Raw genomic sequence first — 20,841 nt, 5'->3', positions numbered from 1 at the left:
AATTGCTGTGTCATGCCATTGTCTATGTTAGCTGTGGCTCAGCGTTGTGGTTTCCAGGCTTTATTCAGAGGCTTTTTATATTGAATGTATTCTCAACTGTGTTTTTCACTGTGACTCTGCACTAATCCAATTTTATACCATTGACTCTTAACCTTGTGCTGTAGTTGGGGTCGAGGAATATAGATATTCCCCGGCTAACTGAAATGCTGTATAACCTTTTGTAGCTGTGAGTTCCTTTTTTTTTTTTTTTTTTGTTTATTTTTATGATTTTTGTGTGTAATGACTGAAGAATAAGTGCTTTTGAATTCTGAGGTGGTTTTGTGTAGTTCATTTTGAGCCAAGGTACTTGGATAACTACGAATTCACCAAAAGCACATTTGTGATTTACTCCTCCTAGGTGTTCGTCCGTTCCCTTGCCCTCACTGTGATAAGATATTTCGTACGTCAGGCCACAGAAAAACACACATCGCCTCTCACTTCAAAAGCTTGCAGCAGAAGAAGTACAAATTCCTACGAAAACCCAACAAAGCTAAAGTGTCGAAGAGTAACCTGCCATTACCCGATATCCCCCTGCAGGAACCAATTCTCATCACTGACTTTGGTAAGTGTCGCAGACTCTGTGTGTGTATGTGTGTGTGTGTGTGTGTGTGTGTGTGCGTGTGCGTCATATGTGGGCACCTTCATTTCATTTGAGTTAACAATGTTTCATGCGCAAGGAGGCCCTGCATGAAACTCCCTCTTCTCAACATTGTCTGTTCTCATGTTGCTTACAGGCCTCATCCCGTCCCAGAACCCTCGCCTGGCCTTCCAACAGTACCTGGAGGTGGTGGGCAGTGACCGGCCATACAAGTGTCAATTCTGTAATAAAGCCTATAAGAAATCAAGTCATCTGAAACAGCATGTCAGGTAAGGCTCCAGTTTCACGCCGATGTGCCAGGCTCATACTGTCAAATGCTCAGGGCATGTTTTAATAAAGCTTTGTGTGTGCGTGTGTGTGTTGTGTGTGTGTGTGTGTGTGTGTGTGTGTGTGTGTGTGTGTGTGTGTGTGTGTGTGTGTGTGTGTGTGTGTGGATAATACTCGCAAACAAATGGATAAACTGATCCACTCAGGACATGCACTGAGCATGGCATCTTTCAAAAGAGCACGATGGTGGACAATGTTAATTTTGCACATTTGCCTTAATGAATATGCAACATGGGGCGTTTTCATCTGGGGTACAAATCACTGGGAGGAGGAAATGAAAATGAAAACGCTAATGTTAGCAAACATCCAATGTAAGGGTGAGCCATATGACTGCAAATCAATCTCATGATTATTTTACCTCAATTAAAATAAATGAGCAGTTCTTTTTTTACACTATTTCACACTGGCCTAATAGTTCCGTATTGTAAATATGCTGCTCTTAAAGGCAAAGTATTAACCAAATGAACCCTTATGAGCAAAAGAGGTTCTAAATGTCAGTTTTCATTAGATTTTATTTAAATGCCCATTTAAATTTGTATGTCATTTCACAAGTATGATATTCTTCACTGTGTTAGACAGACAGATGGATAGTTGTTTTTGTTTTTGTTGTGTTTTTTTGTCACCCGCTTTGGGATATTCAGATGTGTACCAACAACTCATAAAGCCTAACTGAGACTAACCCTAACCCTAACCCATGGACACAGACTCCATGAATACATAAAAGACTTAAAATGTTAGATATACATTCTGCCTTTAGCAAAAGGCCATATTGTGATGTCAAAAAAATTTCAACTAAATGTTCAGCACTATCTAAACTACATTAACTTTGATTGTGATGAATATTTATGTTAGTAACCAGCCTTCACCTGATGCGTGTGAAAAAAAAGAATGTAACCTCCTACAGATGATGATTGCCTTGATCAGAACGTATTTGGAATGGTTTGCATTTTCACAAACAACCTTGCGAGGATGAAGAACTGGACTGCCAGATCCTGCAAAAAGGGCATTCTTTCATTCAAACATTCCTTTTTATCTAAATGTCATAATGTAGAGAAGTTCAAAACACTCGCCTTTGTGTCACCTCGTGACGCAGGGCTCAGAGCTGCTTTAAAACACCAAATTAAATGAAATGGAATCTCTGTTTGTTTTGAAAAGAAATGTCAACACTAACATCAGCCTCCATGTGTTTGCCTCCCACCACGTTGACTTTACAAGGGGAAAAAAAAAAAACCTTTGTGTGCTGCTCTTGAAGTTCATTTTTTTAATGAGTAGGTTTAGTTTCAGGCAGCTGTTTGATCCCTTCTGTTACAGACAGCATTGTTAATACTTCATTTCAATATTGGGATGGTAATCATACTGATGGCACTGCCAGTGATCCTCACGGTCCTTCAGATGGTCAGGATCACTCTGTTTTTTTTGTTTTTGTTTTTTTTTTGCTTTTGTCAGCAGATATAGTTTAATGGCTGTTACTTCAAACAGAGGATTCGCACCTGCTTCTAGTGACAGTTGCCTTGATGGATAAAACTGGCTTCAAACACTTTGATAAATCTTTCCTCATTGTCCTTGTGTGTCTTTTAAGAGTGACTGTCGTATCATTCTATATATCTTGAGGAATCCTTCTGTTCTCTTTCAGTTTATATTTAATTACATTTTTAATCACTAGTATGGGCACACACTCTCTGCTGTCAAGTTGATTCATAAACACTTCTTCCTGCTTCTATCCATCATAAGCCACCCTTTTATTATCCCAGGTCTCATACAGGAGAGAGGCCCTACAAGTGTGTGCAGTGCAGTCGTGGCTTTGCATCCTCAGGGGTTCTCAAAGCTCACATCCGGACCCACTCGGGCCTAAAGGCGTACAAGTGCCTCATATGTGACACAACGTTCACCACCAGTGGCAGCCTGAGACGCCACATGACGACCCACAGTGACCTGCGGCCGTACATGTGTCCCTACTGCCAGAAGACCTTCAAGTCCTCTCCCAACTGCAGGAAGCACATGAAGACACACAGGTTTGCTGCACAGTTCTTGTTCCTGAATAGAGATTGCAGTTTGAGAACAAACAAAAACCAGACGCAGACATTTTCAATCTCCTGTCTATCTTACACACTACACTATCTCCAGATATGAACTTGCCCAGCAGCTGCAGCCCCAATCAACCGAGGACCCTTTAGGAGCGGGCCCTGTGGCCCATGATATGCAGGTAGAAATGGAAGGTGACTCCCTTCAGCAACCATCCGCAACATCCGCAGAGCAGCAAAGCATGCTGGGACTAGGACAGACTGAAGTCGTCAATGGAGGTCAACAAGTTACACTGGAGGCACCGTTGACGGACCAACCTCTCGTCCAAGGAGAAGGTGAGGTGGTGGTGCTGCTGGAACTGTGGAGGGGGTTTTATTCTTGAGTTACACACCTCAGAATCCATTTAATCATCACATCTAAAATAACGAATTAGGGATTTACCGAGATCCAAATATGATTACTGAAAATGACACTGAACATCTGGAAAATCATGTTAGTATAGAGATTAAATACTTAACAGGATTATTGTGCCATGTGATCCGGTACTACATGACAGCATGGCGCTCGCTCATGCTGTCTCACATAAGCGAGCGCTGTCAGCAAACAATAGTTGAGCATCGTGTTAAGCAGCAAATTCAAGTTGTATTTATTTCAAACACGCACAAACTATATAGTGTATTCAACAAAGCTCATAACTTGTAGGTTTTAGTTTTATAAACTAAGCAAAATTGTGTCCATAAAATTGTGTGTCCAGGTGCAAAATTTTGAGGATTTCAAAAATGTTGCCATGTAGTATCAAGTATAAAAGATGAGTGTTCTTTCAGTTCTTCATTCTTTTATTTTACCAAAGGAAGTTATGGTTAAAGAAAGTCTGAGGGTTTTTTGAAAGAACAAAAAACAAATAAAAGGCAAAAATTTAACTCAATAACTAGTTTGTATTCACAGTGAGAAATGAAGATGAAAGTGTCTTATTAGTAAAAAGCAATTTTTCTTTTTATTCAGATTAACAGTCAAGCTGATGAAATTTATTTACCCATTCTGGTTCTGAATTCGATGAGAGACAGAGATTGTTTCTGATTGTTCAGTATCCCGGAGACAAAGGGTGGAGGTGGGGTCCAGACAAGTGGCCATTAAAACTGAATTTAATTGAATTTAGTTTAAAATAAAGCAACAAAAAAAAACCTTTTGGCCAAGGCCAAGCCCACTTCCGCTGCACTGTCCAGAAACAGAGAGTGCAACAACCTCTGAGAAACGTCATATACAGATTGAGTACATATTGCACAGCATGTGCATGTCAGATTTGTTGCAGATTGTTTGGAAAAATAATAGAATACCCAGTGAAACTATTTTTACATTGTATTATTTTTTTGTTCGATACACAAACTCCTAGTTGCACTTACATATTCTGCTGCCACTGAACCAGTCTGGAAACCGTTTCCTCTTGAGGAACGCTGTCCAACTTGAATTTTCCACTTCACGTTGCTTTCCTAAAGCTCTTATGATAACCACCTCTGTGTTTAAAATGCTCCTCTTGTAGTTTGGTTCAGTGGACTTGAGCTTGAATGATTTTTAATTGATGTCATCAGAATCGTCTGTAGACTAAATTTACCCTGCATGCAAATGCAGAAGTTTGTTAAAGATTAAAAGCATGTGAGGCAATGTACCAGACCCAGTCCAACCCCCACAGGTCTGCTCCAACATGTGTTCCGGTCTTTATTCGTATGTCCATCCATCCATCCGTCCATCCATCCATTCTGTTCCGCTTATCCTGTTAAGGGTCGCAGGGAGGCTGGAGCCTATCCCAGAGGCTTTTGGGCGAGAGGTGGGGTTCACCTTGGACAGGTCGCCAGTCCATCACAGGGCCAACATATAGAGACAGACAACCATTCACACTCACAGTCACACCTACAGTCAATTTAGAGTATCAATCAGCCTCGTCCCCTCTTGATGTCTTTGGACTGTGGGAGGAAGCTGGAGTACCAGAGAGAACCCAGGCAGGAACAGGGAGAACATGCAGACTCACACAGAAAGACCCCATACTTGAGCTGGGACTCAAACCCGGAACCATCTTGCTTTTGAGGCAACAGTGCTGACCACTGCACCACCGTGCCGCTCTGATTCGTATATATTGTATGTTATAAAAATACATCCTAATCTGTAGATTTGCATCCCTTTCTCTGATTTGACAGACTCATATGTGACAACTCAACACGCTTTGCCTCAAAATATCAGCCAGTTTGAGACACCAGCACTCCCTCAGCCTGCTTTTGACCAGCAAGCTCTAACACAAGGTACACACATAAAACACTCACATTTCACTTTCTGCTTTCAAACTGTTTAAATACAGATAAAGAAGATAAAGATTCACAAGTTTATGCACTAGGCAAAATGAATGTGTTTACACAATCCGACAGCTAAAGATAATCTGTGTATAAAAAATTTGCCCTAAAAAGCTTTGTCTGTGTTTTCTTTGAGGAGTTTCTTCTAATATGACCTAAGGAAAGTTAAATTTCCCATTTCAACTCTGTAGAGACCAATTGTCATTTAAAGTTATATTCTTTATGAAGGAGCGTGAAAGAACACAGACTGCCAATACCAGCTACTGTTACATGTATCAACTGCGCTAACATGTTTTAGCATCACTAGCATCAGTCATAAATAGTAGACTTGCCCCTTGTTACTTTTGACATAATTTTGTCTGTTATTTTAAAATTGTCACTATTCCTGGTGCCGCCACATTCAAGTCCTCAACTCATAGACCATAAAACCGGGACCATCATGCAGAGATTTCTTACACAGCTGTGTAGTATTTAGCATATTTGTAGACTGCAGTTCTTGTGCTGGGCATTGATCTTAAGAGTTGCAGTTAATGATATTCAGTCCCTGGTTATCAATGGAAGCCATCGTCCCTGCTGACTCAGCCATGTATCTGTATCTCTAATAATTGAGAGCAAGTTCTGACATTTCCTCCAAAACTCTAACATATAGATGTGTAATTGGAAAGAAATTAAGCTGAAACCTTCAATCTTTTTTTAAGGTTAGATAAACAATTCACTTAAATTATTTCTGTGCACGGCCTTTAATTACTGTTTTTAATCAATAGCTGAACATTTTCTTATTTGGAACTTAACTCAAGATGATCAGTGATTCTGTTGGCTCTGTCCAGGTTTCACCATCTCAGAATCAAGCTACAGTCAGAGCCAGTTCTCCACCGTACAGCAGCTGCAGGATTCCAGCACACTGGAGTCACAGGCTCTGTCCTCCAGCTATCACCCTCCAAATCTGCTCCATGTTCCCAGTGCCGAGGTGGTGAGTCTGACCGAGCTGATGGATTTATGTGCATTTAATTGTCCAAGTAATGAAGCAAAGAAATATTCATAGTCCAAAAAAAATATTCTTTGCAGCATCGCGTATATGCCAATTTTTGCTACACTGCAAAATGAAGAATAGTTAAGCCCCAAATTCTTAGAAAGAAATGATTTGTAACTGTGGAAACAGCTGTGGTTTCTGAAACTGGTTTTGCCTTTGTCGCGACAAAATTGAAACCAGTTGGGAGTGGAGGGGTCAAGGCGGTCGCAGCCTCAAAACACTTAGGATGGCAATTTAAAACAATTGGTGTGCGATAATTTAGCTTCATTGAGGTAGTTGGTGGGGGAAAGGGCTCTCCTGTCCTTATGAATTTAAAGTTAGAACTTATTTCCCCGGTCCTCGTACTAAGTTGTTTGTTTTGTTGTCTCATAGTTATAAGTTGTTGTTTGTTTGTTGTATTTTTTTGTCTTTTTGCTTCAATGGAGGTGATTAGTTGTTGGTCTAAGTACTCAGTATTAAGACTGAAAACAGTGGAAGAGAGTTAACTGGCAACCTTGAAATGATTTGATTTCTTTCAAGCAAAAACAGGGCAAAAATGATCAAACTTTTCATTTTTAAAGACATTTCAGAATAAAATATGATAATTTAACATGAAGAATGTGCTTGTAAAGGTATTTTAGTGCTAAAGTGAGTGCCATTTGTTGCAGACAAATGGGCTTCTTCAGCAGAGCAACCAGGGCGAACTTCAGCTTGCTACCGAGACCCAGGAGTACCAGGATGACAGCGAAGAGAGCAGCAAGAGAACCTACAGGTTTTCTTCTCAGTTCCTGTGTGTGTTATTGTTTGTCCGTGCATGTATGTTCCAGCACCTCTTCACCACTGACGTTTCAACCACTGTGAAGGAGCTGGTTGTAGTTACTACATTGGTGTGGTTCTTCTTTGCAGGCTCTTTCAAATATGACTCAGCTGGCATCTTTCAGTTTCAGTTTTCATTTGTAGTCCAATAGTGTAATCAGAGAACAAGCCGTGACCTTGACAGAGTCAATCCTTGTGTCTCGTCTTGAATCTTGGCTCGTCTGCTCTGGCATAGTTTTGGCTCTGTCCCTTCACTCCTCACCAAACCTCAAGGTTGCCTCAGTCACATTCAACTGGAGACATAAACTAACCCATTTGGTTCAATTTCTACCCCATCAAAAAGGGAAAAATCTTTTTCAAAAGGCTCCCCGAGTACCTTCTGAGCATTTCAGCGGGTTCAGAAGTGGCTACTGCCTGTTCACCCCACCGTTTAGGCCTGATTGCACTGCAGCGCTGATTTCTCCTCTCAGTTACTTCTCTTGTTCACGTTTGTTTTTTTGTTTTTTTTGGCAAAACCCCATTTTTTAGAAATGCATAACATTGGACAATGGAGGTCAATCTCAAAGGGCTAGTTGGAGTTAATCAGTTCACGTTAAGGAGCCTTAACCAACACTTAGCCAAAGCGCAGATAAAAAGCATGAGGCACAGTGGCTTCATATCATTCAAGGCGTGTCCAAATCTACCTTCTCTGTCTTGTGCCAGCAGCACAGTCAATATTTGCTCCGCCATGTTAACGTCATAAAATGGGATTCACCTATTAACTGTGTATAAGTGCCTTTATCAATTCATGTGTGTGTTATGGCCAAACATACAGTAAACCAATCTGAAAGTCCGCTCTCATCACCCAAGAGGCGGGTGCTCTGGCATCACAAAGCTGGTCAGCAAGAGGCAGAAGTGCAGGAGGGAACAGAGAGAGAAGGTTTAAGATGGAGGACAAAAATCTCCATAATCAGATTAAACATTTTGTTCATCTTGTATTTTAGAGATTTTTTATAGAAAATAGATTATTTATTTTTGTTTTTCTGGATCTCAATCAATAGGTAGACACAAACACTGCAGTTTATCAGCTGTGACGTTGGCTGATCTGTTAAGCCCTGTCTGACACCTCCGATCCCTTCCTGAAGGTCTATTAAGATTTGTTATAATCAATCACTCACACACATGCATCCATACACCTCTCACACTTTTAATGAATTTTTCCCCAACAAGGTTGTGGATTCATGAAATCCGTCCATCCATCCATTTTTTTCCCCTTATCCTGTTGTGGGTCATGGGGGGCTGGAGCCTATCCCAGCAGAACCCACACAGGCACAGGGAGAACATGCAGACTCCACAAGGAAAGATCCTGTGCTCGAGCCGGGACTCGAACCCAGAACCTTCTTGCTGTGAGGCGACAGTGCTGACCACTGCACCACCTTTTGGATTCATAAAATGTCCAACCTAAATATTTTCTATCCTGAAGTAAAGCATAAATATTTATATAAACAACATGCACATTTTTGTCTAAAATTAATTATCAAAAATGATAAAAAAAATAAATGAATAATTATTATACAATCATAAATCTTAATAGGCCTTCAGGGCGGGATCAGAGCTGTCAGATGGGTTGTGGCAGACCGAATGATGCTCGCACACACACAGTTTGTAGAAATATTTCAACTTGATGTCTGATGGAACTTGTTGGAAGGAGGCTTCACGAAGCCACACCCCTGTGGGAAAATCCAACATGATTGAATGTGAGACGTGAGATACTCACATACTGATGCTGCAAAGTGCCTTGCACAAGATGGGATTGTGCCGGGGCATGCCTCTGATTCCCTTGATTTTTCGTTCCTCCCACAGACCAGGAATATTGGCATTTGTGATCTTGCACATCTGTCAAAATGGCACCTGCGGAGGTGTAAGACAGCTTTGCCAATTGCGTCAGGAGTGCGTGCACTTTACGCGGGGTTTAAGACAGGGCCTAAGGGTGTAAACACAGACACTTGGACTAAAATGCATCGCTTTAATATGTTTTTTCTATCATCTGCTTAAATTTTTTATGCTAAATTTGTTTTTATTTTCCCACCGTGCAGCGTTTGCAGTGGGCTCTCTCTAAAAATCTGAGAAATCACAACATTTTTCATGGCTAAGGGAAATAGAGGAGGCTGTTTACTGGTTGGTGAATGACTGCCTATGATAACGTTGTCAAACTTAGTTACAAACTTTCATTTCACACTTTCTTCAGATAAAGTCGTATTATTTAAGGCAAGCCCAGAATTACATTCATGTTGAGCCAAGCATCGCCTCAATATGTTGTCTTCACTTCTCTGCATATAAGACTTCCCAAAAACTAATTGCACATGTCTTTCCTACATCCTGAGTATTATCTCAAGCTGAATATTTTCTGTCTCGCATGTACCACAAGATAACTTGGACCTTGTTGAGCTGCATGTACACTGTACCGTTACACATATCTTGTTTAATTCCATCTTGCACTGTACAAGTAGATTGTTTGCGATGTTAAGCCAAAGCTCACGATTCATCTTTTCAAATTATATGGAGCAATTATCAGGCCACGACCTGAATGCCCACACGGTAGGACTGGTGAGACACCTGGGAACTGCTCTGGCTGATGAGAATCAAAAAAGCGTCATTTCAAAGATCTGAGGTTTCCATTGGTTTGACAGCAAGAAATTGCCACAATCAGAAAAGACAGGAAAGCAACAATTTTCCCAGGGCTGTTGAGACAGATAGTGGTGACGTAGAAGGAGAGGTCACACAGTGAGGATCACCCCATCCGTGGAGCTTTGAGTTGAACTGTGAGGGGTTGGAGTTCAGGAGTCGTGTCTCTGCCAGTAAGAGCCCTCGATGCCTCTTATATTCTGCTGGCTTTCTAAGCTAGACGAGGACATGACTGCTAGACCAGTTTCTGCCCTTTGTGAGGAAATTGGTGTTTTGAGGAAACACGCCCTCTATGAGAGCCATGGGTCTCAGGTTGTCTTCGAGGCAGCGCTAAATTTAGATCATATGTGAGAAGAAAAGAAGGGTGACAGGGTGCTTAAACTCATCATCCCATGGATCACTTGTGTGAAGATGAAGTAGACCGCCAAGATTGCGTGGTATAGGAAGCCAGCTCCCCATAATTTGCTAGCTGACTGAAAATCTTTCTTTTAGGGGAGAGAAAAAAATACGGCTGCCTGCCCTGCCCCCATCCCAGCTCCTCTTTACCTAACACATCTGTGACAGGGAGAGCTCTGTTTCAACTGTACCTACTATCCATTGTTACCTGTCCTAGTCCATAGAAACTGTCACTTCCTTTCTGTCTCCAGGTGCAGTTGGTGTAATAAAGGCTTCAAAAAGTCAAGTCATTTGAAACAGCACGTGCGTTCCCACACTGGGGAGAAACCATACGGATGTCAACTCTGCGGACGAGCATTTGTATCCGCTGGAGTTCTCAAGTCCCACCTTAATACACATACAGGTGAGCTGGCTGTGTGCTAGAATGTTGGGTAATCGCAGAATATCACAGGCAAGTGTTGTTTAGAAGTACAGCAGTTTGATTAGAAAAGGGGTTTCAATTTACTCCTGTTACACCATTACTTCCCACTAGCAATCCTTCCTCTTTGGTATCCCCAAGGTTATTTTACAGAGCAGAATGTCAGAGAAAATGCACATATTAAACACAGATATTATGATTTTTAATTCTGGGGATTGATTAAGGATTTTGAATATGTAAGCGCTTAGATCTCAAGGTAGATACAGACACTAAAAAATACTAACATTTAGTTCCTCTTCAGGGACTTAAATAAGCAGTTGGAGAGACATCTCATTTTTGTATTTGCTGTTTTACATTTCTTAATTACAGTTGTTGACGTCGACCATCATTAAAATGTGCAAATAGATGCATCTTTCTCATGCCCTTCATCTCGCACTGACAGGAGTGAAGCCCTTTAAATGTAACGTTTGCGACGCCTCATTCACAACGAATGGCAGCCTGAACCGCCACATGATCATCCACATCAAGTCTTTCAAATGCTCCATGTGTGACGAGAGCTTCAGGACGAGCCAACTGTGTAAGAAGCATATGAAGAAGGAGCACGCTGTGGAGTCTCGAAGTAAGAATGCCTGCTCATTTGCAGTGGGATGGTTGCAGCGGAGATCAGAACTTCATGGAAAGCGGTTATTGATGTGCCTTTATGTGCATGTGTGGGATACTCTGTGGTTGATATCAGGCAGATCGGGATGTATTCTAAAAACGTGCACTAACATATGACGTCTCACAAACAGAGTAACCCATTGACCTGTTCTCACAGTTATAGGCCTGGAAAGTCAAGATGTGGAGGAAGAGGAGGAAGACGATGAAGGAGAGCAAAAATCATCAAAAAGGAGGGGTTTGGAAATCATCACATTCACTGAGGAGCAGGCAGCTGAACTGGCGAAGGATCCCGGGGAGGAGGCCTCTGTGTCGGAGCGAATCCTGGCCCAGTCTGCAGCGGAGAGGGATCGGATCAGCGAGATCAAAGACAAGGCAGTGGAGCTGGAAACTGAACCCAAGTTTGCCAACTGCTGCAGTTTCTGTCCCAAGAGCTTCAAGAAGCCCAGCGACCTGGTCAGGTACACGTCACACACATTTTCCAGCAGGAACAAGTCACACGCTCAGTAATTGCTCGGAACGTTGATGTCGTATTGCATCACAAACAATAGATGTTGCTATTGTTCAGAATTTGAACTTCTCCCCTTGTGAATAAAAAAAGACTGGCAAACAAATCAAGGGTTAGCAGGGCATTCAGTTTCCCCCAGCGATTTACAGAGATGATAATGTGCCAGACAATCAAATTAAAACCGAAAGTGTGAAAAATGACAGAAGTCGTTAAATAATGCACAAGGTCACATTTCCTCATTATACCATCGTAGCATTCTGAAAATAGATGTTATGGAGTATAAGAAGTACAAGCTAAGGGAAGAAGGATTATGTCATTATACAAGTCATTGGTGGCACAAATACAAATACATACAGACTAGGATCTCTGCACATCTTACTCAGGACAGTCAGGCATATGTCAAAGATAAGGAAAAATGAGTTTGAACTAATCACTTTTTTCATTGTTTTACTTATTTTGTTTTATTCAATTAAAAAGAATCAAAAGCAGTACATTTTGAATTATATGACTCTGAAACCCTGAAGCTCCAAGAATTGATTTTTTTTTGTCCTTCCTCAGCATATCAGATACTGACCAGTAAGCCATGTGGATTATTATTCACAGTCTGAGTGTTTTTGCTACTCTTTAGAAGCTTCTAGAACAAGTGCAGAGGGAACTAAAAGCCTGAGATGGAAGAGTGCACTGGGGTGGTACACATTAGCAGTGTTTTTCCTTTATTCACCCACATTCTTTTTGTCATCTGAACAAGTTGCAGTCTAGTTTCTCTCTCTTCCTCAACCTTGTATCATTCTTTTCTTTTCTTGGGTGTTTGCTTTTGTGTGTGTTTGTGTGTGTGTGTGTGTGTGTGTGTGTGTGTGTGTGTGTGTGTGTGTCCAGGCACATTCGGATCCACACAGGAGAAAGACCATACAAGTGTGATGAATGTGGGAAGAGTTTTACCGTGAAATCCACCCTGGATTGTCACGTGAAGACACACACAGGTTCGGGTTTATTCACTGGGTTACATTGTTGACTTTGGAGACTTGAATGCTAAATAAGACTGGTTTGATAGAGGATGACACAAACAGAGGAGATGATGGAATATTTTATTTTCTATGGACAAAATTAGAGATGTAACACAGACACTACACTCATCTGAACCATCTCTTGTTTGCAGGCCAGAAACTGTTCAGTTGTCACATGTGCAACACCTCCTTCTCTACAAAGGGCAGCTTAAAGGTGCACATGCGCCTCCACACTGGCTCAAAGCCTTTCAAATGTCCTTTCTGTGAACTCCGTTTTCGAACATCTGGCCATCGCAAGACCCACATCCAGTGCCACTTCCGAACAAATAGCGATGGCCGCAAGTCCAAACGGCCCTCCTCTTCTAACAGCCAGGCCAGTCACGGTCAGGACACGGGGACGGGGCAGACCGTGGCGCCGGGGCAAGGTCAGCAGACGGCCACTCCAGAGGCGCTTCAACCTGTGGGTCTGCTACAACAATCCAGCTCTGACTCCAACATTTACCTCCCAGCTAACCAAGTCCTGACCGGGCAATTTGACCAAAATCTGTTGCAGCCAGGACTGGTGGGGCAGGCCATCCTGCCTTCATCCATGTCAGGTAGGATTATTCAGACAATGATGCGTGTATGTTAAGTATTTTAAAGTAGTCGTGAAGAATTCCAGAAAGTAAGAAAATGTACATATTTTAGCTGTTAAGACAGTCAATATTTTTGTGTCACCTTGCATGTAGAATGTACTGCAGTGGGCAAAGACCCAACTAACAGTACAGCTTAAGCAGTTCAGTTTTATTACATTAATTCATATTTATGGTAACGACATGCCGCTGGCTAATGTCAAGCTGATGATTTATAGACTGAAGTAGGTGAAACTGAAATATTGCCAGTATCATCATTTCTACTTTTGGTCACTTGTTGATTCATTGGCAGCTTCAGCTTGATTACTCAGGTTGGGTTGAACTGGTGAAGCTGACACTAGAAGGAGGAAGGTGTTATACCACCTGTGTACTCAGTACCTAGAAGCATTTTGGCTGCAAAATAAACAAATGGAATATACCTTTTTAAGGCCTTGGGGACAAGTTTTCAAAAATCATTCAAGTAAGCAATGATTTTTTAAAATATTTTTCCTTAAAATCTTAATAAACTCACTTTGTTTGAATCAAAGGTTAAAGGATGTAATGTAAAGTAATGCTCTTGACAAGGAAACAGGAAGACCAGGTCACAGTTTCTGTTGACAACAATTTGAAAGAGAGGTGTGTGGCAGTGACGATGTGTTCCATTCCTTCAGTTTGGACTTGAGAAAGAATCTTTGGGTTCCATAAAATTAAAAATATGGCTGCACAGCAGAAAAAAAAATACTTTGCAGTTAGATTGACAGACATTGGGGATATGCTTCAAGATTTGAGTGGAAATGGTAATTTTTGTATTTAATTTAGTCTTGGACTTATATTTGCTCGGAACTGTACCGCACAGGTATTTTTTCCTATATAGAGAGAATGGGATTAGTGTGATGGTGCGTCTCTGCCATGCTTGACCTCTAATTCATGTTGTGACTTTTTATGCTCAGAAAAAACAATTCCATGGCCTTTGATGTGGATATTGCATTTATACTTATTGCAATTTGGATAATAGTTTGAGGTCTGATTGAGAAAATGTTGATTGAATTTGGCTGTTGTTACCACTGTGTGTCTGTCAGAACGATGATGCAGCCTTTCAATTTAAGGGCAAAGTCGCCATAGTGCCACCTAGTGGCAATAGGAAATGTCATGTTGGCTTTTACACAGATATATTCAACCAGATCCAAGTCATGTTTGGTCAGAAATGCCCTAAGAATTTAGTGGTGCATTCCTGTGAGGGCACTATGTTACTGTGGTGAGGCAGCCAATTTCATATGTAACCATAGAACATGAAAACTGTCGTAACTGGACACCACTTAAGCCAGATCTCTTCCAAACTTCATCCATTTGAAGAGGGTCTCACCGTGAAGGCATCTACGAGCTGAATTTAAGTTAATTAGTCTTCTCCTTTATACAGAATCCAATATTATCAAGTTTCACCTCCCTCTCACTCTTCGTCATAGCCACACACTCTGATATGATCAGGGGTGTGAAGGTCAGTTAATCATTAGGGCCGGAACTTAAAAAGCCAAAAAGTTCACCCTGGCAGAGATATGAGCCCTCTCTTGTTTCTGAATGCAACACGATGCTTGTTCCTTTACCAGAGTCCTCAGGTTCATTATCTAATGCTAAATATGATGCCACAGTGGCCCCACCTCGGTGAGCAACGGTGCATAACTATCCAAAACAGCAGCCATGAAATTACTTTTCCCTTGGCTGTAGGAGCATGAGAGTTAGTGGATGGCCAAAAAAATAAGTGCACATCCCACTGCAAGAAAACCTCAACCCCAAAACCCCTCTTTTTATCGTTTGAGAGGAAAAAAAATACCTTGTGAGATTATCTTTGTCATCTCTCAATATCTTGGTTGGAATATCTCAAGAGATACTCGGCACTCTTACTTCAGAGATAGTTCTGCTCCAGCAGAAACCACCAGTGTGCTTTCGCAGCTCAACATTGTGGTGACCTACAGGAAATATTACTTATCTTAAGCTCCACTGTCATCCTCCACTGTTACCATGGCAGTGTTTTTCTTTTCTGTTTCAGTTTCACATGCAAACTCATGTTACCTTCTATTTCTTTCCTTGCTTTAACCAGCCTGGTAATGATGGTTGTGATCAGCTGAGCTGAAGAGTACTGATCTAAAGGTTAACATGTGTTCAGCCTGTTTGAATGGTGACATAAGATGAAACCACTGTGTGTGTGTGTGTGTGTGTGTGTGTGTGTGTGTGTGTGTGTGTGTGTGTGTGTGTGTGTGTGTGTGTGTGTGTGTGTGTGTGTGTGTGTGTTATGTCTGCAGGAGATCTGACTGTGTCCCTATCAGATGGTCTGACTACTTTGGAAGGGATCCACCTCCAGCTGACACCTGCCAACTTGGTCTGCCCCAACGTCCAGATCTCTGGCATCGACACCAGCAACATAAACAACATCACCCTACAGGTTTCACGCATTCCGTTTTGTGTTATTATGACTAAGATGAATGTGTCTCCAACACCTCAAACTTGGGTTCATTTGTAGTCACATAAAACATTTTGATGGCAGGAAATCAAGTATCTTAAAAGTATCTCAGGAAAGAGCAGTGAACAGGACTCCCAACTTAATCGTGTTCATTTCTTAAATCTTATGGTCCAAGCCTTCACATATTGGAAAATAATAGACAATCAGACCATTGGTATAAAATGATCCAAAATCAAAATAACTGTAGTTTGATTCTTCTCATTGCAAACATGTTTTTTAATGAGTTCAGTAGGGAGGAACTGTATTTGTTAGTAGCTTAGAAAAACACGCACATGCAGTTACAAAAGTAAATGTTTAAAGGGGTTTTTACTTAACTTGAGAGAGTTTATTAGTCAGAAGAAGAAGAATACTTGGTTCACTGTATATACGTAGCATATTTTGCTTCCTCTTTTCATATGTTTGTTTGCATTTTAGTTTTTGGTATTTGTTTTTGGTTTTCTGGTTATTAATTGATGTGTTAACACAACCAAATAGAAGTACATTCTCCTGTTGGCTGGTATAGAGATACATTCTCTGGTAGTTAACTGCGCCCATTAGCTTCTACTACAGTTAAAGTGATTCTGTGGAAAATGTAATCATTCTTTTATTTATTCATTCATGTACCTTATTTATAAAGATCATTGAGCGCGTGCTCTCATTTACAGTGACATCAGGATACAAAATACAAATGACACAGAGTCAATAGCTCTTCACACAGTGATCAAAGGAACAAACAGAAAACAAGTAATCAATTAAAAGCGATTGGAAGCGGTAACAAAGTGGCAGGCTGTATTGAAACTGAAAGATATGTATTGAGTTTTAAATGGCATTGCTGGGTTTTCCTGTGTGCTGGGATCACCGACCATTTTACATTTTACAACTGGGTCTCCAATTATAGCTCTGTGTATGTGTGTTGTATGTATGTTTGTGTGTGTGTGTGTGTGTGTGTGTGTGTGTGTATATAGTGTGTATATATATATATATGTGTGTGTGTGTGTGTGTGTGTGTGTGTGTGTGTGTGTGTGTGTATGTATATATATGTATATATGTATATATATGTATATGTACGACCTTATTTTACAGAAAACATTGATGCATACTGAAGCCATCAGAAGTAATGAATCTGGGCAGCATGTTTGTGTAATACTTGCCAATAATCCATGATATACAGACAGGAAAACTAAAGGCTTTCAGTCCTACACAGGAAACCCATTTTTCACCACGGTTTAGGCAAGAGGACAGTATTTAAATGTAAATTCTCTTCAATCCGTAACAGAGAGATATTTGTATTCTGTAACTGTCAGTGTCATAATCAGCTGCAGTGGAAAGAATAATTATTTCAATGTCTCTGGCTCCAGACAATAGCATGGGTTTAGTTTTATTTATTTTGACTATCAGTTTAAGACTGATAAGCATGTCCTGTAAATATTTCCCCTGCAAGTTCTGCGACACAATGAAAAATAGTTGCATCTGCATGGATAAATCTTTACAAGTACTTTGAAAAGATTTATTAGAAATAGTAAATAAGTCCTGGCCCATTATTGATCCCATGGGATCCCTATGCCTGTTAGGACTAGGAATTCCAACAATGCGTGTCCTGCATGTACACAGTGAAATCTCTAAGAGCAATGGCCCTAAAGTCAATTGCAATCAACTTTGTCCGGGCAAACACTGTGACTACATTCATCTGTCATTCATCATTATCTGGTGGAAAGAATGTTACCTTAGGACTCTACTTATGTTTTCTCTCTTGGGTGTCTTAAAGCAAAACTGGATTTGGTAGAGGGCGGGGGGGGGGGGGTTCAAAGAATGGATTTAGTCGATGGTGTATGCGCCACTGTAAATAGGAAGATTCCTTAGTTTTTTGTGTGTCTGTGTTTACCAAATGTACAGTAATTAGTCTGCAGCTGTATTCGTACCTTCTGATCTTAGCTCTATAACGGCACATTCAGATTCATAACCCCAAGTGTTGGTGGTATTGCCAAAGTCAAAACTGGACTGAAATCCTGAAATCCCACAAGAACCCCCTCAGAATTTCAACAAAGCTGCAATGTGGGGAATCTATAATGAGTTTTGTTCAGTCAGCTGTAAAAATGAAAATGTGTCTTTCAACACATCTGATTTTCATGCTGGGGTGAAATAGAAACTTGTTCATGAAATAATATTACTGATATTCTCAGTCAAAACTCACAGTAAATAGCAAATGAATGACACTTGTTGTTGTATATAATCCTTTTTAGTACTTTGAGTCATTCTCAACAGTCACCCTTTCTCATCCTCCAGATTGACCATGCCCTCCTCCAGCAGACCTTACAACAGGGTGGTCTCCTCTCTCAGCCCCTGAGCGTTGACACTGGCCTTGTCCCCCACTCTGGCAGTCAGCTAATGTCCACCACTGACCCATCTGTTTCTGCCAATGTCGTCATCCACCCCCTCACCAGCCTGGCTCTGCAACCATCTACTGTCACACCTGCTCAGGTCACTATGGCAGGCCTCTCTGAGCAGGACGCTGCAGGTATGGACCAACCTGAAGAAATTGCTGACTAGACGCTTTCTGTTTCGAGATGAATAACCGATGTGTGTTTCCCCGCTGATCCTCCAGGTACTCAGGACTTAAGCCATGTCATGGGCAGCTCTGGGTTGGTGGGTGGAGGCAGCAGCGGTCAAGAGATCACACTGACCATCAACAATTCCACGCTGACACAAGCCCTAGCCCAGGTTCAGGCCCAGGCATCAGCTTCTGGTTCAAGCACTGCAGGAGGAAACCCTCAGGAGATCACCCTCACCATATCAGGTAAGAACAACCTAATCCAGCACTCATTCATAGGAGGACATGTCACTCTATTCTACCGTGTACACTGTCTTCACTCAGTACAGAGGTAAAATATCAATAACACACAGAGAAATGAAGTAAAAATGTCCACAAGGTTCAGAAATGTGTTTATTGATTTCCTCACTCAAACACGCTCGCAGTCAGAGAAAAAACAGAGTAAGCCTTTATTGTCTTTGCAGAAGACAATTGTTATGGCTCTGTACAACAATGCAATATAAGAAAAAGTTGGAAATAGAAACAAGGAAATAAAATGCAACAAATTGATACAACAATGCAATATAAACCACAGGAAATAAATAAAGAGTATGGATAAAAGTATGGATCGCTACAAATGTAATTTCACACATTGTGCAAATGGTGTGCAAACATAAATAATTCAATAAACAGTCAATCCCCGTCTTTCATTTTGAAGGTGTTTTATAAATCAAGATCATAATGTAAAATGTATCACAGTATATGGATTCTCAGCAGATTATCACCCAGTCACTCTGTTTGTCTTGTTCTATTCTTTGAAATATCTGCTGATACGTGACCAGAACTTACTTGAATTGATACCTTCGAGAGCTCAAAATGCATAACTCTAAATTATTATGAATTCCAGTCAAAAAATGGCTCTTTATTTGCAGGTCAAGATCTTCTCCCTCAGCATAGCAACCCTAATGGTACGGAGATGAATGGCAGCATTAGACTGGCATCACCACTCACCGGTCAGCCCACCAGTGCAACCCTGACTATCACCAATGACCAGCTTCTACCTCAGAGCCCCGCAAACACTGGAATAGCTGGTAAGATATTGTGTTCTGATTGAATAGAAGGTTGTCTCATTCAAAGACAACACGGTATTTTCAAAAACACATCAATTTTCTGCCACAGCAGTAACACAGAAGAAAAAAGCAGGTAATGCTAACTGTATGAATGGTATACTGTTTAAAAAACTGTGTGGCGGCGCGCACATCCAAACAGGTGCTGGACAAAAAACAAAATATAAACTGAGAAAAAATAGAGCCCTCTTTAAGGTGCTGACGTGAATGTAGTCTGCTTGATGTACAATATAATGAGTAACCCGTAGACTGTATAGACACTGATATCACGTTTGCTTGTAATTATGACGGCTAAAATAAGTGCTCTGATTGGGTTATTGATATTTATATTTGTACTTATTTATACACTCTGAAATGTGAATTAACTTATACACTTCAACGATGTTTTCTATGAGTACATGTATGTCAAAATTTGTTGATATATTTGTGAATATTTGTAAATCTCTGTATATATTTTTCTAAGCTTTGATGGATTTGTCACGTGACCCCTGGTACCTTTCAAATATGGCGACGGTCTATGTTGTTTTCAAGTCCGATGAGGAGCGGTAGCTCAAAAACGTTAACTTTGGTATACTGCAAACACTTTTCAAAGACAGGTTGCAGTGCTTTACAAAGACACAACAGTTAAACACATTCCTATCTGTACATTTCTGCAAGCACAAAGCTTGTTTTGATTTGTCAAGGAGACTGAAGAGCTTAGATCAGCAACGCAACAAAGCTGTAGGTACTTCAAAAACACAGGATACATGACAGGTGACTAAGTGGATGTATTTCACAAGAGCAGGTATGAATGCGCCCTAATTTGAGACCAGAACGAGCTAGGATGGCTCAAAGAGAGTTACTCCTGCCTCCAGCAATAGATTTCAGGATAAAACTTGCGTGAACACACTTAGTCAATGCCCTTCTAATGAAATGGCACACGAAGGTGTGTGTCACAACTATAAAGTCATCAAAGTATATGTGGGAAGCTGAAATAGTGGCCAGATAGGCTTTCAAAGCTGAATAAGCCTTTCCTCCCTCCACACGCCACGCAGAAATGTCAAAATGGCTTTAGCGGTGACTGATACCAAATATGAGTTCATGCAGTGATGCGGTGAGTGCTGCTGGTGTGACGCATCTCTAATCATCCTGAATGCTTCACACCTCCAGTTGTTCCTGTGAGAAGCTGTCACCAAAGCCTCTACGTGGCCCAGGGCTTGAAAATACAGCTAAAACGATTCCTCGGGTTATTTGAATAATTTATTCATTAATATTCATTGAAATTATTCATCAGAAATGAAAATTA

At 40.9% G+C, this 20,841-nt stretch overlaps 1 protein-coding gene across 4 annotated transcripts in view; it reads left to right on the top strand.

The window, feature by feature from the left end:
* The window catches only part of LOC147253711 (zinc finger protein 236), a 64,927-nt gene that overhangs the window by 28,476 nt on the left and 15,610 nt on the right, over positions 1-20,841 (top strand). For 3 of the 4 annotated variants that reach the window (XM_086218959.1, XM_086218956.1, XM_086218957.1), the window contains exons 11-26: positions 398-601; positions 774-906; positions 2,716-2,976; positions 3,089-3,321; positions 5,176-5,277; positions 6,153-6,295; positions 7,003-7,124; positions 10,462-10,613; positions 11,071-11,247; positions 11,446-11,746; positions 12,670-12,773; positions 12,950-13,393; positions 15,706-15,845; positions 18,186-18,417; positions 18,505-18,696; positions 19,362-19,520. In XM_086218959.1, coding sequence (XP_086075085.1) covers positions 398-601; positions 774-906; positions 2,716-2,976; positions 3,089-3,321; positions 5,176-5,277; positions 6,153-6,295; positions 7,003-7,124; positions 10,462-10,613; positions 11,071-11,247; positions 11,446-11,746; positions 12,670-12,773; positions 12,950-13,393; positions 15,706-15,845; positions 18,186-18,417; positions 18,505-18,696; positions 19,362-19,520 — 3,099 coding nt within the window. The remainder of the gene's footprint in view (positions 1-397; positions 602-773; positions 907-2,715; positions 2,977-3,088; positions 3,322-5,175; positions 5,278-6,152; positions 6,296-7,002; positions 7,125-10,461; positions 10,614-11,070; positions 11,248-11,445; positions 11,747-12,669; positions 12,774-12,949; positions 13,394-15,705; positions 15,846-18,185; positions 18,418-18,504; positions 18,697-19,361; positions 19,521-20,841) is intronic. The other variant, XM_086218958.1, reaches the window with a different exon arrangement.

Source organism: Aulostomus chinensis, chromosome 11 (assembly GCF_037954235.1).
Source record: "Aulostomus chinensis isolate RoL2024-O1b breed Wild chromosome 11, RoL_Achi_v1.0, whole genome shotgun sequence".
Taxonomy (NCBI): domain Eukaryota; kingdom Metazoa; phylum Chordata; class Actinopteri; order Syngnathiformes; family Aulostomidae; genus Aulostomus; species Aulostomus chinensis.
This window is presented reverse-complemented; position numbering and strand designations above follow the sequence as displayed.